General features: G+C 37.3%; 1 protein-coding gene across 2 annotated transcripts in view; it reads right to left on the bottom strand.

Annotated features, from left to right (window-relative positions):
• Nucleotides 1-18,652, bottom strand: part of adgrv1 (adhesion G protein-coupled receptor V1) — a 131,437-nt gene that overhangs the window by 69,869 nt on the left and 42,916 nt on the right. For both annotated transcript variants that reach the window (XM_034299190.2, XM_053228924.1), the window contains 32 exons: nt 18,130-18,339; nt 17,015-17,145; nt 16,801-16,900; nt 16,443-16,622; nt 15,592-15,755; nt 14,348-14,435; nt 13,942-14,020; nt 13,707-13,845; nt 13,459-13,600; nt 13,097-13,362; nt 11,943-12,118; nt 11,637-11,764; nt 11,311-11,468; nt 10,868-11,014; nt 10,624-10,704; nt 9,776-10,040; nt 9,159-9,281; nt 8,827-9,049; nt 7,350-7,554; nt 6,295-6,441; nt 5,787-6,042; nt 5,281-5,483; nt 3,628-3,804; nt 3,320-3,502; nt 2,964-3,143; nt 2,697-2,861; nt 2,290-2,410; nt 1,949-2,072; nt 1,673-1,811; nt 1,246-1,431; nt 442-677; nt 76-224 (listed from right to left, as the gene is read on the bottom strand). In XM_034299190.2, the coding sequence (XP_034155081.2) occupies nt 76-224; nt 442-677; nt 1,246-1,431; nt 1,673-1,811; nt 1,949-2,072; nt 2,290-2,410; nt 2,697-2,861; nt 2,964-3,143; nt 3,320-3,502; nt 3,628-3,804; nt 5,281-5,483; nt 5,787-6,042; nt 6,295-6,441; nt 7,350-7,554; nt 8,827-9,049; nt 9,159-9,281; nt 9,776-10,040; nt 10,624-10,704; nt 10,868-11,014; nt 11,311-11,468; nt 11,637-11,764; nt 11,943-12,118; nt 13,097-13,362; nt 13,459-13,600; nt 13,707-13,845; nt 13,942-14,020; nt 14,348-14,435; nt 15,592-15,755; nt 16,443-16,622; nt 16,801-16,900; nt 17,015-17,145; nt 18,130-18,339 (5,271 nt within the window). The remainder of the gene's footprint in view (nt 1-75; nt 225-441; nt 678-1,245; nt 1,432-1,672; nt 1,812-1,948; nt 2,073-2,289; nt 2,411-2,696; nt 2,862-2,963; nt 3,144-3,319; nt 3,503-3,627; nt 3,805-5,280; nt 5,484-5,786; nt 6,043-6,294; nt 6,442-7,349; nt 7,555-8,826; nt 9,050-9,158; nt 9,282-9,775; nt 10,041-10,623; nt 10,705-10,867; nt 11,015-11,310; nt 11,469-11,636; nt 11,765-11,942; nt 12,119-13,096; nt 13,363-13,458; nt 13,601-13,706; nt 13,846-13,941; nt 14,021-14,347; nt 14,436-15,591; nt 15,756-16,442; nt 16,623-16,800; nt 16,901-17,014; nt 17,146-18,129; nt 18,340-18,652) is intronic.

Genomic DNA, 18,652 nt, shown 5'->3' on the forward strand with positions numbered 1-18,652 from the left:
CGGCTGTTTTAAGTCTCTAACTCTGAATATGACTTTGCATTTAAACTGAAGCAAGCGAATAATGTATGTGCGTACCAGTAATGTTAATGTAGGAAGGGTCAAACTCCAGGATGCCTTCGATATTGTCATTCTTCTGGATGACAATCATGATTGCGGAGATATTGCCTATGGCTGGAGGCTGATCTAGTTGGAGTCCATGTTCTCCTTTGGTGAAGTTGAGTGTACTAAGGATAGGGAACAGATTGAAAAAACCCACAATGATCATACACAATAGACAGCTGACTCTTTTGAATAATCATGTCTGAAAATCCTTTATGTTATGTTTATCGTCTATTCTCATCTATATAATGTGGTTTTTCAATGTGTTGTCATTTTCATACCATCATTCTTTCACACATGCCACGCTATACTGAAGTGATGCGAAGGTTTTCTTTACTCTACCTGTCATTGAGGAGTTGCAGCTGGGTGATGTTAAGGTAGAAGTCCTCAGGTCCCTCTGCTAGTAAATCATCCACAATCTTCAGCGTAATAACTCTGGAGCTGTGGCCTGGGCCAAACAGTAATCTACCTGATGACTGCTCAAAGTCCAGCCCACTCACTGCAGTCTGGCCCTCTGTGTGGTAACTCACCAACACGCTACCCAGCAGCCCCATGGAGCGTACCACTGTGATGTTCACCTGGAGGAACAAAAGCGCAGACATTAGAAACCTGGATCAGATCGTAGCACCATGCCATAAATAAGGCACAAATTTGCAGTGCATGATATATTTTCAATAATTCCATGAGCATCTGTGAAGGTACCCTGGTTTAGAGTAGCACATCTGTAAAAAGGGGTTGGTTTATAATGGACACAGATAGCTCATTAAGAATATAGCTTTTTTTATCTGTTTGTATTTGACCGATTCATTGTATGAGTTGATTATGTGGTACAAAGCTCTAGGGAGAGTCCTGTAGACAGGCCATCTTCATTTCTTTGAATCTCTCCTGATGCTGGAACGGATATGAGAAGTACAGGGTTGTATTTTATCAGAAATACAGTATATCCTTATAGCAAGGCAATTTTTTCAGGCCTGATAGTATAACCTCACTGTTATTCAGATGTGTTATGTGGAATAGGACCATAACACATAACACAATGTCAAAGAATCTCAGGATGTAAATCTACTGTCACTCTTGTTTGTTCCAGTTCACCGCCATGTAGAGTGGTTATATGTTAGACAATCACTGGATAAAAAGGTAACTCACTGATCTGTCATCTTCCGTTACACTCAGTGAGGACTGGGAGAAGGAGAAGAGGCCATAAGGCAGGTCACTGGCTGCCATGGTGATGGTGGCGCGCTGTCGACTGAGGCTGATATCTGCACCAGGAGTTAGTGAGGTGAGACTCAGCTCATACAGACGCTTTTCCTCCGGAATATCATCATCCACAGCCTAGAAGAGAAAATAAGACAAAACAAAAAATGAAAAGGACACACATATGTAGCATCTAGCTTCAATTTTCTGTTTTTGTAATTAATCTGGAATGACGTTTCCATATTACATAAAAAAATAAAAGTTACTAGTGACCTAACTTATAATTAGAAATAATTTAACATATACATTTGATAATATAAATTGTTCATTAGAACTCAGACCTTTAACTTGCATAAAAAGTATCTTTTGGTTCTCTTACCATCAGCTGAATAGTTGCTGCAGACTGGCGATCTCTCATGATAACTTTCCCAGAGTTCTCCACAAACTCATTGGCAACGGCTGGTGTGATGTTCCAGTATATCTCAATCTCACCAAAAATGCCTGGCCCTCTGACAAGACTGTAACACCACACACACACACGCACACGCACACGCACACACACACACACACACACAGACACATCATATTATTAAACGGTTAACTGAAATGAAAAATGACAACAACAACAACAACAAAATGGCTGGTGAAGTTATACCTGATGAGAGCTGTGCCATTGTACATGCCCTGAGGTTCTCCAATAAGTACATTCCTGGAAGAGTCAGCAATGCCAACGATGCCCAGAGCTCCACGGTCAGCCCTAATCACAACTGTGGCCAGGTCTAATGGAGCATACATGAAGGTTAACAAGCACTAATAGAATATTCAAAGTCCATAAGTCATGATCTCTGCAAGATCTCTGTAGTAGTATCATGAGGACACTTCAACACTCATCTGAGGGGCTTCACTGGCTCTGAGAAGCTTTCAAGATTAAGCCAGAAATGCACTAATGCTGACTTACAACTACTAGAAATGGCAGAGTATAGTCTAAAAACTCACTTCTTATGGGGTCAATGACAGCCTCATTTCTGGCAGAGAGAAGCTGGACCGTGAACCTCTCTTCACCCTCCAGCACTGCATCAGCCAGAGCCTGGATCACCACAGACTTTATCGACTCACTCTGGACAGAATAAGACAAGATGATCATGATGATGATGATTATTATTATATACAATATAAAATAATAAAAGTTAGTAAAATACAAATATAATCTATTAAAACAGCAAAATATAGAATTCATATAGCAATTAAATTGATTAATTAAATTTCCAATCATAGGAGAATAATTCAAGTCATAAATCATAAATCATGCTCAATCTTGGTTTGAAAACCAAACATATAAAATCTAAACTTGTTAATAGAGGATGACTGATGAATTTCCTCTAGTAGGGAGTCTCAAAACACACCCCATTAAACACAAGAGTTCCATTATGAGGTTGGAGATCATCTCTCCCCTGCTGTTCCAGGAGCCAGATGAGATAGACTGTTCCCTCTCCACCCGAACTTCGCACCACTGTCAGATTCGCCATGGATGCAGGGTCACCAGGAAACTGGGGCTCAGAGACAGTGATCTGGAGAATAAGAGCATCATTTTAAGGCATGTTAGGCACAAGGCATGTGCAGTGAGCATAGCGGAATGTTGTTATACAATAGTATCATTATATCATATGTACTGTTAGTTCCTGGAATCCAAAGCGACCCAGAGGTGAATCATTGGCAGGGATGTTGACCAGAACAGAAGTGTCGGTTCCCAGTCTGGCTCCTCCTATCACGTGTGTGAGTTTGACGAGAAAGGTTTCCATAGGCTCCACAGCAGTGTCATCAATAATGGTGATCTCGATCATGGCAATTGCCTACAAAGACAGTAGAGATGTAATAATATTGGACAATTTCTTATTTCATACACTACAAAGTAAACACCCATGGACACATTGCATGTTGACTGGAGATGCTGCTTTAATTTATGCATAATCTGGTTTCCATATTTTTAACAGAGCTCATATTTAAAATTGTAGATTAAAATATATACCTGTCCATCTTGAAATGTGAGGTTGCCTGAAGACGGGGTGAAGTCGTCAGTAGTGGCAATGACTGCTTGAGCTTCCCAGTACAACACAAGCCGACCGGTCCTACCAGCAAGCCTCACCACTGGTAGATAAAGGACATTACCAGGTGGAGGAACCTCATAGGCAAACACTAATCCAGAAGCATCCTGAAAATACAGATGTTCTCCATGATTAATGAAAAAAGCACCCAATTACCCAAACTATCTCTCATACATGCATCAATGGTGTTTGTGTAAATAGAAGATGGTTATTACTATTACTACTATTACACCTTAGACACATTAAACTGAAAGACTCCTCTGGGATCGTCGTTTTCTTGAATTGTGATCTCAGCAATCTCCATTCCGGGCCTCCTGATTCTGGGCTGGCCTGCCCCGCTCTGATCTCCCATCAACTCCACACCAGTGATATTCACCAAAAATGTCTCAGCCAATTCTGGAATATCATCCTGTGATGATACACAAGCGCCCACATAATCAGGCAGAAGAAACATCTGACTTCAAAATCATGAGGTGTCAACAGCTCAGAATTAAAACTGCAGTCATTCTACCAAAGCATGTGATCGTTTGCCAGGAGACACAATCAAGTCCTCTCAGTCCAAACAAAACTCATGAAGCTTGAAGTGAATGAGGGTAAAATACTCAATAATCACTGCAATTTGCAGAAGGGACAGATATTTTTCAGGAAATTTTTAAAAAGGCAATGTTTCAGTGGTTTTGATGATGACCCTGGCTTGAAAAGCTAGGTTCTCTGTTTAACAACTTAAACCAACTGCTTTGGTTACAGCTTAGCATAGATGGCCTGAGCCATCTGAAAACTGCGGTACTAGGAGAAAAGAAACATATTCTTCAAGGAATATATAACTTAAAATACCACTAATGTTAACAATGAATAAAAACTAGTAATGACAATTTGATTTGGAAAATGGCTTTTCTTATTAAAGTATCCCTGAATGTGTAACATAAGCCATTAAAATATGCTATACCACAGAGCTGTTGAATGCTCAATTCTGATTGGTCGGAAGTTGTTGATTAACTATTTATATTTATATTTATTCAGTAGTTCTGGCTGATTTATGGTTTAAATAAATGCATGTTAATACATGCATACATTAAGTAATGTTCTAATTTGTTATCTTTCTGTAGTAATAACTTACACAGGGCCTAAATGAATGGATTTTTAAAATGTGTTTAAACATGGTGATTAAAAATATAAACATTGCTCAAGTTTTTGGAATCAGTCTCCAGTGTCAGCGCTTTGTAACAGTCAGAAGTAAAGCTGTTTTTAAGTGTTCCAACATGGGAAAATCTTCAGCACAGAGAACTTTCCAATTCTCAGTAATGTAAGCTATATTTTTTCTCTATAAACATCAAGAAAAGGAAACATAGAGAGGCTGTGCTGCTATAACGTTTGTGACAACTTGTTTTTTGGATGTTCCAGATCATTAAATGTAACTATAAATGGATAAAAAGCACAACCTGTCATTATATAATAAATAAAATATTTAACTGTTGGCAAACTGCTGGGGTATAAGAGGAATAGAACACCTTCAGACATGCTGTTACATAAATAATAAAAAAATGAGGTGGTAAAAAATAACTCTGCTGTGCTTTGGGTCCCACCACAGCACCACCTTGTTGATTATTTTCCTATCACATGGTGTCCCATAGTGTTTTATTCTTTATTAAATAGTACATTGTCTACAATATTTTTAAATGCTAAATAAACATAGAAAAATGACCTATGAACATCTCTGTACTTACTCTCATAAAGAATACAAGAAGCTATGTGTGATATGCAAATTATTACAGTATGTGTGAACCTAAGATTCCAAATAAAAAGCCCTAATTTGAGTGTTCAAATTTGAAGAATATAGTACATACTAAAACTTTTTGTTGCATGGAAACAGTGATGAACCAATTACCGGTAAGATGGTGATGGTTACGAGGACAACAGTTGCATTCTCCATCATGATGACTCTTGCCTGTTTGGCAACATAGTCCTGACCCTCACTGGCTTGATTGACCGATGGCAATGAGAGTGCAGGTCTGGTTGTATAGTGGACCACCACATTCCCAGATGCTCCTTGATCTCTCACAATGCTCAATGTGATATTGCTTGGGCTTTCTAAAAGTGGGAAGAGAAATCTAAACATCTGAGCTCAAGTGTAAAAATGAACATAGAGTAATAAATGATGAGGTTGTGCACAGATTCATTGTTATATTATTTTCCTCAATTTGTAATGCCATATATATGAAGATCTGTGCAAGCTATTTACATATTTCTTAGCAATCAATTCATCGTAATGGTAGCAAATGAGAGACTTGACTCTTTGTGGCACACCACAATAATGTGGGTTTAGGCTATTATATGTGTTTAGGCGCCCTTAATTATATTAGTGTGGCCAAAATATGCTCAGAGGTGATTTACTTGGAGGCTCGCTTGTGATGAAATACTGGGAGTCTAGGTGCCATCCGATCACTCCGTATGGAGAGCCGTTAGCCTTGATGGTGACCTCGGCTCTGGCACGTTGTGGGTCAATCACAGCTCTCATGGACGGATCCACAACTCCAACTGTTGTAACATCTGTTAGCATGATAGCCACTTTCTCTGCTAGTTCTGGAGTACTGTCAGCTAATACAGACAGTGAGATGGTGGCTATAGTCTGACTCTCTGAAAATGTCACCTAGGAAAAAGAAAAAGAAAAAGAAATAACTACCATTGCCATTAGCCTGTGAGAAGAATTATTAAAGTTAAAATCTATTGCCTGTTACTGGAGTGAATGAGAACTTGGCACTATTACAATGCCTTTTGAAATGGTCCATGATTCACACAAATCATATCAGGATATATTGCTCTTGATACTGGCCCACTGATTATTTTCATACCAGAATGACAGCTATCATTTGTTTTCAGATCCTGCTTTATAAAATCTCACCACTCCTAATGTTGGGAAAATGTCCTCCAGGCTTCCATTGGCTGCCCAGCGCACAGTGAGCCTCCCAAAAGTGCCTCTCCTCCTCTCCACACTCAGAGAGAACAGGTTATCCATTTCCAGCTCATCCACCTCCAGAGACAGAGAGTTCTGGCACAAACACAAGACGGGTGAAATGTTTAACAGAGCTTAAAGATGGTCAAACTCTTTATGCAGCAGACTACGAATGTCTGACACTCAGGGCCTGGTTTCACATATATATATATATACAACAAGTTACCATTTGAAAGAAATATATAGATATCAAAACAAAAAGGAAGCAAAGTTACAGTTCAGTTTCACAGGCAATATTCTTAGCTAAACCAGATTTGCCATAGTATTATAACTTATTACATAGTATATATAAATAGTGAATAATAAGTACAATAATCAGATCAGTCTTCAGAGAATGAAAATTATGCACATTTCCATATAGAGAACCACATCCCACTCATACAGGTTCCTTAACCTGTATTTATTAGTTTTATAGTAGGTTCTATTTGAGGCTTATGAAAGTGAAACACTGCTCTATGGTTCTACAGACAACATTTATATGGTGGCAAGAGAAAACATGAAATTGTAACATTTTGTACAAAATATAGTTCTGAAAACTATAGGCTGAAAAACTAAATTCTGGCCAAATCCAGTTTTTCTGTCATGTCTGGCTGTTGGCCAGAATTCAGCCACAGTGACATCCAAAGGGTTTTCTCAGGCTGCCACATGTTTATGGTCCAGTGAAACAAACTGAAGCATGCCTTAGGGTTCAAAATCTAAGTTTTAAATCTAAATTTTTTTCATTAAGATTATATTACTGCATGAATTAGACGTTATGTATATTATTGACTACATATTTATATGACTTTGTGATCCCCAAATTATTATTTGATAGCCTTAGCTTTTTCATACAAAGACAGCTGTCTAAAACCTGCTAACCTATAATCTATGTATATTTATTGATAAGGTTTCATAAATGAGCTATCTTAAGTCAGTATGCATTGTTTGATCCCAATATGTAATACCTGAGCAAAGCCAATAATGCCATAGGCATCATCATTAGCTGGAATGATCACAGTGACTTGGCCACGAAAGCCAATCTCAGCACCTCCTTTAGGGTTCTTGAGGCTCACACGGAAACGTTCTTCCACTTCTGGCGTATCATCATTGATTATGTTCACAGCTATCTCTAATTCACTCACTCCAGGCTGGAAGAAGAGCTCAGCAGAACTAAATGGGAACAAAACAAAACTTTTTTAATTTCTTATAGTGACATAAAAACTGAATCAAGTACAATTAATAATGCATACAAGCTAAGAGTTAAGGGTTGCATAGACTGGATGACTTGTTGACTAGTCAGCATGGAAAGATTTCCCAGATGCAGCTATAGAAATAGCATCCTTCCTCCGTGACTGGTTATTGTGCTTTAAGGAGGGCTTTGTTGATGAGCTTCCATGCTCCACGCTCTCAGTTTCAGAATGAACTATTTCAGCTGAGCCACTAGCTCGTTCACAAGAGCACACTTCAAGAATTGGTATGTCCTTAACTAGTGCAATATCATCACAGTAGGAATGTAACTGAATATAAATACATTATTTGCAAAGAACAGATAATGTGTTCTGAACAGATACAAAAAAAGATACTATAATTATTATTTTGTTGCCACAACAATTTGTTCACAGCGTATCTGGTTGAGATTAGTGGTGAGCGTCGGGACTGGCATCCAGCATACTGCAACAACTCCTGTGTGAGCAGGAGGTTTTTCACTTTCGTGTGGTTAGATATGAACTCGAGTGATGTAGCTGAGGTTGAGGAACTGTCACAGCAGGAATTCACACACCATGCTGACAGTGCTGGCATTTCTACCTCTGGGTTTTTCCAGTGTTTTCAGGGACATAGTGGTAGGGTTCATATTTAATTAACAATAATAATAAAAAAAAGTCTGATTTAGGCCACACCCACTTGGTAAAATCCAAATACAGATATGGACTATTGGAGCACTAAACAGATGCAGATATAGTTAGTGTCACTGCATTACACCCCTAATACACATATTAATCTGATTGCTTGCTCATCAGAGACGGCACACACACACACTTCACTTTACTTTTGTTTGTGTAAAGCTGCTTTGAGACAATGACCTTTGTAAAAAGCGCTATACAAATAAAAATGAATTGAATTGAATTGAATATTACACTGATTTATTTATTCAACAACTGTTGTTTATCAGCATTTAACTGCTCTAATGAAATAGCCTAAAATTAGCAATGTCCTGAATCAGTTTTTGCTTTAATTACATAACAGATGAATACTCGACTGCTGTTTTGAATTACTGAGTAATTCAACTAGTAAAAACTACTAACAACAACAAGTCAAAATGTCAACACAGAAAAGATAATAATGTTTACTATATTGAAAGGCTATATCTCATTAGCAATGCATGCATATTACTGTTGTTATAATACAATAGCTATGGTGAAGAAGTTACTTAATGTACTTTACCGGGGGATGAAGTCGGACTGGTTGGACACTGAGATCAACTCATATATGACAGAGTCTGATCCTTCTGTAGCTATGATCAGACTCTTTGTCACATTAAGGGACAGGACAGACAGATAGAGGAACTGCTGAGCTGGTGAGGACTTTAGGACTTTAGTGAACTGGATCAGTTCAGGTTTCCACATGTACAGTGCCGAGTCGTTTGTTCCAGCGAGAAAGAGATGCGCTAAGAAATACATACACTGTTAGTATGCTGCATAACTGCTCCATTTCTATGAATCCAGTATGCCATATGACAACATGTAAAGCAAAAGTGATAAAATATATTAACATACGTATGCCAGATGGAGGGGTGAAAGCGTGGACTGAAGAAAGGCCTGGGAAAGGAATGGACTGTGCTGGCTGAAAGAAGGTTTTCTGAGAACTCCATAAAAACACCTCGCATGTGGGATTTGGGCCTTCGGCAAAAAAAAAAAAAAAAAAAAAAAGAAACATTTTTGAGTCAGACATACTCAGGCTAGAGGTGAAAGTAGAGCTTTATTACAAGTGTAACACACACATACACACCCGTTTGCCTCAAGTGTAGCTGTGGTTCAGACTGGGGCTGCACTGACACTGCTACCCCCGAGTAAAATTATAAACCTCTCGATTGGCTGCGGTCTTAGAAACAAGCCTGGCTGAGAATCAGCCATTTACTACGCTTAAGATCTGTTCTGGTGCCTCACTATAGTTCTGTGTAACCCAATTCTAAATATGCATTGGAGCCTACATGTCTGGTGTTTCCTGAGAACATAGTGCATGTTTGGTTTGTACACCATCACTCAAACTTCAAACAGAGAGAGTTCAGCCGCTAAACAATGCATAGCCTACACTTAACCTTGTTAGTTCTGAGTTCAATCGTCCATTAAATTACACAGCAGTTTCTTCTCCTAACATTTCAAAATGAAATTACCTTCTGTAACAGCTAGCAGGAATGTCTCCCCTCCCGTGTGTATGGACTCCACTTGTTTGACTCTGGCACTGACTGCTAGCGGCTGGGGGTTTTGAAAGCTGCCGTTAATCCACTGGTAGACGAGGCAGCCGGATGAATTTCTGCCTCTGCACGCCACTAAATGCTGGATGTTCCTGTTTGCTTGGGTAAAGGGAAAGAGTGCAGTGATGTCCTGAATTTCCAGCGTGTGATGAAGGGAGAGAGAGTTTCCAGTCCACACAAATATCTAACAGAGGAAAGATTAGCAATTTGTCATTTCTAAATAAACAAGGTATCTTATTTTTATTTTAGTAGGCAAAACAATATTTTTCTAAAGAGCAAAACACACTGCTTTGTATTCTTTGAGCTTTCTGAATATATTAAAAATGAGTGACTAAAATTTTTTTGTTTCATAATTTTAAATACCAGTCATTTTACTAACACCTTTAATTCACCGTCACTCTCGGTTCCATTTTTTTAATGTTAAGTAGAGAAATGGAACCAAACTTTTCGTTAAAAAATTTAACTCAGTTGCATACAACGAAACATTGGCAACATTCATGGAACATTTATAAAATATGCCTATAATACAATGCGCCCCAAAATAAAAATTTATGAAGGCACCCTTCATAAAAATGAGCAAAAATAATTATATATTTGCTCATTTTCATGAATAAACTAGGCCTCACTGGGTTTATCATTTGCATGACAAAATAAATTTGCCCAAAAAATTATGCACATGCCATTCTGCACATCTGTAATAAGCATACCATTTCTTGAATCTGGCACTAATGTAATATCACATAAAGAAAGGCAGAAAGTTCCCTAACCTGATTGAGTGCAATGAAATATTCCAGAGTCTGGCCAGAGAAATGTTTAACATCACGGCTTCCCACAGCCCTGGTATGCTCCTGGAAAAGAAAGAGAACCAGGAAAAATAGTAAGCAACAAATATACCAAGACTGAAGTAGTTTAAAAAGGACTGAGGCATCTTAATGTGTCAGAATGGAGGGAGAGCTATTGTTGGTGCATGGTGGCAAGTGAACACACAAACAGCCACACCAGTGGACTTACTAGAGTAAGATTGAGGTCTGGCTGGAGGCGGAATATGCTGACATTGGCAGCAAGCGACTTCGTGGTGTCTTCATGGGCCACTGCCACATAGGTGGTGCCATTTACTGTAAAAGCCACACAAGAGCCCGGCTTCTGCACACTCACATTCTATAACAGCAAAACAGACACAGGCATTTGCTTTTCTCATGTCTCTTTCAAACATTTATACTGGTTCATCTTCCCATCATCCACATTTACTTTCAATCAAATTAAAAGAAAAGATTTGGGCCTAATTTCTCAGTAGTGTTGCTGCATTAAGATCATCACATCTTCTAGAGAGAGTGCATCCCAAATTATAGATGATTTTTGACTTAAAAAGAAATACTGAAACTCCTGGCTTTTTAAACCGTTCTTTTCAAATGCTTTCTTATTATTTATCATGCAGTGGTTTAGAAGTCACACACCTGAATGGACACAAATACTCCTTGCCACCTGTAGAGAGTGACCTGGTCGTGCATGAGCATCAAAACCAGAGGGGAGTCTCCATTAAACACAGAACACCATCCGACAGGCCAGGTGTCCCTGAAGCGCTGATACACAGCTAGCTGTGAATAATCACCCCCTGTCAAATCAATACAAAGTTTATTTCAATACAAACTTTCAGTGTTTATTTTTCTAAGTACATCAGAATGTAATAGATACTCATTACAGTAGATTTGTGGCCAGTGTTTAAACTGTGGTGTGACATATGCCTTAAGAAAGCAAGTAGATGTTGAAATAATGATCTTACGCATGCCAAAGGCTGTGTCTGAGTTTGTCTCAAATTCCACACTGACTGCAGAATCCAGACCATTACTGCGAGCCACTGTCAAATACACAGTCCCAACAGTCTCTTCTACTGTTAAAGAGCTCAGAGTCCTAAACATACACACACACAAACACACACACACCACAATGGCACAATATATAAAATTGTAAACCAGTACTTAAATGATATTTGACTAAAGGGGAGTATGTGTGTGTGTATATATATATATATATATATATATATATATATATATATATATATATATATATATATTGTACATATATATACCTGTTGCTAGATGGAAATATTCTGAAAAGCCCCAGTGGAGCCTGGTTCTGTAACACAGTGATAAAGGTCTCTGTAGGTTCTCCGAGTCGTGCTCCTCCAGTGGGGTTGAACAGAGACACTCTGAAGGTTTCATTCATTTCCGGTTCTGCATCTAGAACTGCCCAGATCTCCAGAGTCTAGAACCAAGGACAGAATTCATTTAAAACACTAGCTAAGGAATAAGATGTACAAATAATATAATAAAATCATATAATGTGTCAAAAAAGGTAAAAAAAAAAATCTGTTTTTGGTCAAAATCGGGTTTTTCTGACTACTAGCATAACATGGCACCTCAACTTCACAGAAATCATAAAAATATTTCACCAAATTGAAGTGAAAATGTTTTTATTTGTTATTAAATCTTGCCTTGCCTAATCTTGCCTCTTCCTACAAAATCATGTTGTGTAAGGAGGCAGTAAAAACAGTCAGTAAATTATATGCCAAATTATTACCAAACAGATTTAGTAAATAGACAATTTTATATATATATATATATATATATATATATATATAAAATTAAATGTTTCTCCATTAAAAAATTACTATAAAGAGCAGTAAATAATAATAAATTAAACAAAGTCAATATTTGGAGTTACGATCCATTATTTTCACAAAAAAAAAAAAAAAAAAAAGCTGGTATCTTGCAGAACCAGCCACAGTTCTTCTAGAGACTTTGTCGCACTTCTTATTTTTGCGTGCAAAACCCAGCAGCCTTCATTATGTGTTTTGTCTAAAAAGTGGTCTCATTGTAATGTGCTACTTTCTTACATTCACAGCATTTGGCAGACGCCCTTATCCAGAACAACTTACATTTATCTCATTTACACAACTGAGCAGTCAAGGGTTAAGGGCCTTACTCAAGGGTCCAGCAGTGGCAGCTTGGCGGTACTGAGATTCAAACTCATGACCTTCTGAGCAGAAGTCCAACATATTAACATCTGCCCAACTACATACAAACTTTTTTCTGTAACATTTAATTTTTTGTTGGATAACTAACGTTTGGAAATCTAAAATGTTTTGTACTGACTCGATAATGTAAAAGTCATAAAATAAATAAATAAAAAAATAGGCTGTCTAAGACTTTTGCACAGTAGTGTATGCATACATCTACTTACCTTAAATTTGACCCCATCTTCCAGAACTACAAAGCCCTCAGAGGGTGTGAGGTCTTCAGTGTACAGGGTTCCATTGGCATCACTAATAGAGAACTGCACAGTCACAGTCCCAAATATCCCCTGTGGCGGATTTCGTACTATGATCAAAGTAGCCACACTCTGGCCGAGACCTGACACTGAGGTAGGCTCCCGCAACAGGAAGTGCTCACTGTTGTTGAAGGAAATGATTCCGTGGCCATCGTCATTGGCTAAGATGGTCACTGTTGCTATTAAACATGAAAAGAAGGAACATGTAAGAGGTTGTACATGAGCACTCATGATCACAATAGTTCAACACATTCTTCTTCTTAATTTGTGCTAACCAGTAACATTCTTTCCTAGCTCGAGCCCTGGTGATGGGTTTGTTAAAATAAGCTGGAACTTCTCATCTCCTTCTGGAAAAGGATCATCCAAGATCACCACCTCTACAAACTTGTACCTCTCTCCATTCACAAAATGCAGAACCTACAGAACAAAGGAATCATATTTGATTTACTATTCTGAACAAATCATAACAATTTCACAAAATGCACACTAGACAATAAAAAATAAATTTACACTTATGACTCACTGAAGCTGTAGCATTAAAGTCCAGACCCAACTGAGCCTCTAGATTTTGAGCATAGAAGAAGACGGAGACGTTCCCGTATGTCCCAGCATCCCGATAAGCCACTAAAGTTAACATTCCAATTGTCTCATTCACTTCATAACTGTGGAAAAAAACAACACATACATGCATTAATCATGACCCATGATCTAAATATGACATTATATAAATGACCTGTGTTGTGAATTAGTGCTCTTACTCTATGCTTTGCCAACTGATGATACCCTGGATTCCATCATTAGCATTAATGCTAATTTCTGCCACCAGACCTTGAGTATCTGTTTACATATTCAGTCCAATAACAAAAAGTTAGACTTCTTTTTTAAATATACTTCAGTGGTATTTGAATTAAAAATAAACAATATGATTACAGTTATAGGTTGAAGGAATTCCAAGAAGACTACAACAGGAAGGAAAGCAGACATTCAGCATTACCTTTTAAAGTATAGTGCACCTCTAGTGAAAGGTGAAGACAAGATATAAAGAAATGAAAGAAGAAAATGTTGAGATGAAAGTATACAGGTGATTGATGAGGAATGAATAACTGCATGATACGTTGAAGTATTAAGGATTATGGGATCAGAGATATGACATTGTCAGTGTACCTAGCTTAGGGGCAGTTGGGAGTGTAGTTATCAGAACAGCTGATGTTATGTTGACCAGGAAAAATTCCTTCAACTCAGGGATGTCATCCTGTTTAAACACATAGATTGATATTTCAACACAATAGGAAATAGAAACAGCACAATAAACGCTAACACTTTAAAGTTCTTGAACGTTGATTGATCTGTTTATTAATTTTCTGTAACAGTAGCGCTGACTGCAAGGCAAATCACAGGATTATATTAATATGTTCATTCTAATATGTTATCATTTCTATAGTAATTTCTAAACTAATTCACAGGGACTTGCCTGGCAGATGCTCCAAGTAGTAATGTTTGACTAATAAATGGATTTTAAAAAGTGCTGTTATTTAACAAAGAGAAATGTAAAATTGTTGCTGTGGTGAAGCTTTGCGTAAGGAGACGTTTATTTAACATGGAAATAGTCTCCAGTCTCCAGCACTCTTACTCATCTTATTAACTTTAAGAAAGAGTAAAAAAGAGAGGCTGGTGAGGAAATGACAGTTTATAGCTGCTGTTTATAAACTGTTTATAAGTGATAACAGGAACTAACCTGTCTCACAGATGTTCCCCAACATTAGACATAACTATACATGGATAAAAAGTATGACGTGTCATTCTTTTATTAAGTTTTAAAAACTTGTAATCGCTGGCAAATTGATGTGGTATAAGAGGAATAAAACGTTTTGGGATGTGCTGTTATTGGAAAATGATCTCTTTTGGGATTATTCACATCCTCATTGACTGTTTTCCTATAACAGCACACCTCATTATGTTTTATTCCTTAAATATTTTACAAAGGTTGCATCATCCATGCTTTGTTACTTGGGGACAAAGATAATATACTTTTTTTTTTACAAGTCATCTGTAAAGAAGTAGAATTTTAAGATGGATTTGTCTGGAAACAACAATCCAAAAGGTTTGAAAAAGGATGATATCTGAGTTAGAACAGAACAGGCAAAGATTGGACAAGCAGAGTTAGAACAAACATGTAATATACACTGTTGAACCCTTTTTTGTGGCTTGTGATAATGATGGAACACTGTTAAACCTAACACACTAAATTTCCCTCTCTTTTTCATTTTGTCCTAAAGGTATGCAAACTTTTACACTTAAATGTATATTGTAAAATCATGTGTCAAACCAATTTCCACCATTCAGGAGCTGTAATTTTAATGAAACTCAAACAGACCACAAAATGGCTCCTGCTCCTGACTAACACTTACATCTATAATTGTGATTGGGATGGACACAGAGGTCTGACCATCCTGCATGACCACAAAGCTGGACACATGCTGAAAATCCTGACCAGGTTCTGCCAGAGCCGCTTCAATCAGCCTCAGGTCCTGCAGGGAACCTTTCACTGTCTCATAGCTGATGTTCACTGATCCTATGGAGTTAATAGGAAATGTAATCAATTCAAATTCAAGTGGCATTCAAAAGACCTTTGTAATAAAAATCTCAACATTTTTGACATTGATGTGTTTCAAAATGAGTTTTTGTCATTGCTTTATTAAGACTATAGGCCAGATAAAGGAATACTTCATCTATATACTTTGCACTGAAAACAATGGTAGTTAGTTAGTTAGTTAGTTAGTTAGTTAGTATGAAGCGAGCATAAGTCTGTGCATGATACTAAGTGACCCACATTAACTTGAATTAATAGTTAAAGAACTATTACCACGCATTGGTGATATATTATTATATATATATATACATATATATAAATATATATATCGTGATATCATGTGACAAATCATGTGTCACACATGAACATCACATGAACATCATATGACAAACAATCTTGTGAGTAGCAAAATCAAATAAACGTTTACCTTCATATGAACCTCAATCTTCATATTTTTTTTTCATATGAGTATGAATTTTACAAATTTGCAAGTGCGAACATTAAAAGTTTGTATTACATTATATATGTATATATATATATATATATATATATATATATATATATATATACATATATATATATATATATATACATATATATATATATGTATATTTTGGAACAGGAAGCCTTTTTCATAATTTTTTTCATAATTTCTTCATAGGGACGCACCTGAGGCTCCAAACTCTCTGTTAATGTAAATCCTGAGCTTGGTGTCTTTCTCTTCAGTGGATATGCTGAGAGAGGATGGAGCAATCCTCAGCATACCAAATGGCTCATCGCTGGCCGCTACGCTGACCACTGCCTCACGACCTTCAGCGTCCAAAGCTGCCTCACCTGTGGCTGTTACACCTGTGAGAGGAAAAAGAAGTTAATCAGCTATGCTGAACATACATCGTTTTTCTATCTACTATACCTAAGGGTATACTCAAAATACAAACAATGACATATTTAATAGTATGTAACCATAAAAACAATAATAAAGTAAGCTTGAGTATTTAATTTGCTGTGTGGCAATTTAGTATTTTACCCTTAGTCTGAATGTTAGAGAGGAAAACTCTGTACTCCTCTCTATCCTCAGGAGTGCCATCATCCAGCAGCTGCAGCACTATAGTGTCATTCAACATACGCTATAGTGTAGAATAGAATACAGGACAAAACCAACCGTTAGTAAAGCACTAATCAGTGTCCTAAAAGGCATTCGGCATTCCTATATATTACATGTTTTAATATTTTCTTCTTACCTCAGTGAAGAACAGAACACCAGAGGTTTCCACAAATGTAAGTAAGGCTTGAGGACCTTCAATTCTCCACTCCACAGTGACATTCCCTATTGCAGGAGCAGTTCTTTGCACAAGTAATGGCACACTCTCACCTGTTATACAATAAAACACAGATCTAAAGACAGGATTCTTCTCAGTGTTCATTATATGATGTATAGCATTAGTCTCAAAATGTTCAGATACTTTATTACTTTGATATTATAATATATTATAATTTAATATCATTTATATGCATTATTTTGTTTTCACTTACCTTACAGCAACTATAAACAGTTGTTCCCTTACTAGCCTCTCTTTAATTCTCTCTTGAAATTAATACTAAAAAGACTAAAAAGTGCCTTTTGTCATGTTACTGAGAAAACACAAATAGAAAATTGTCTATCCTGAAGTCTTTCCCATGGTGGAAGACTTAAAGGAACAGCTTTACAAAGCACTGACACTGGAGACTCCAAAAAAGTTCCAAAAAAGTTAACTAAATGTCTCCTTACAGAAAATTTCACAATATCAGTGATTATACATTTTTCTTTGTTAAATAACAGCACATTTTTAATCTATTTACTGTTAAGTTTAGATAATGTGGACTATAGTTTTATATAGAAGTCGCTGTGAATGAGTTCTTACCATATAAACAATAACGTATTATGAGTGCATTAACATAAACCTGTGATTTGCCTTGAAGCCGACAGTACTGTCAGAGCTGCTGTTAAAAAAAAAAAACACCTGACCAATCAGAATCAAGAACTCTGCAGCACTGTGGTATAAGCTACAATACTGAGATCCATACAGGAATGTATCCGTGTTCTATCATGCATCTTTAACAACTCATGTTCCAATGTGCCAGCTGTTACAAGACTCTTCTACTCTCACTGTAACAGTCACTGGTCACTATGAAGTGCTGAACTGATACCTGATCATGCACAGGTGGGTTTCAAATACCTATACATATACCTACAGGATAGGCAAAATCAATAATTAATCAATCCCAAATTAATAGAATGTGTCACTTGAGATCAAGGGGCTAGTGAATGTGTAATGGTATATTATAGACGTGAAATTCAACCAAACCATTTACTCACCCTCTTTAACTATGACTGATCGCGAGGCTGGGTGGAAGCCCACCAAGCCAGCTGCATGGTCATTGGCAAGAATGAGGATGGTGACGGTATCTGAGCTGGGCAGGATACGACTGCCACCTTCAGTCCTCACTAAACCAATCTGCATGGTTTCATTGTCCTCTGGCTCAGTGTCGTCTGTGATGAGGAACTCAATTGTTTTCTTTACATCACCTTTGAGGGGAAGTAACACAGGAGATGTATTGAAGGCAATTCAGAATTTCTCTACAGATCATAATGCTAATTTGTTTTAACTTTGACAATAGTGGTAAGTGGCACAGCAACACTGTGGCACAGAGACAGGTGAATTAAAATTTTCTCACTGCAACAAATTAAAATGTTTGGCTCCAGTAAATTTCAGTAAATTGGGAGTAAGCTCAGTACGTTCAATTGCTACTTGATTTCAGTTCCTGCTTTGCTCAAATTGCAAAAGAACCATAAACCATGGTTTCAAAAGTAACACAGTGAAATATACTGGATTTTCCCC

Source organism: Pangasianodon hypophthalmus, chromosome 24 (assembly GCF_027358585.1).
Source record: "Pangasianodon hypophthalmus isolate fPanHyp1 chromosome 24, fPanHyp1.pri, whole genome shotgun sequence".
In the NCBI taxonomy this organism is placed as follows: Eukaryota; Metazoa; Chordata; class Actinopteri; order Siluriformes; family Pangasiidae; genus Pangasianodon; species Pangasianodon hypophthalmus.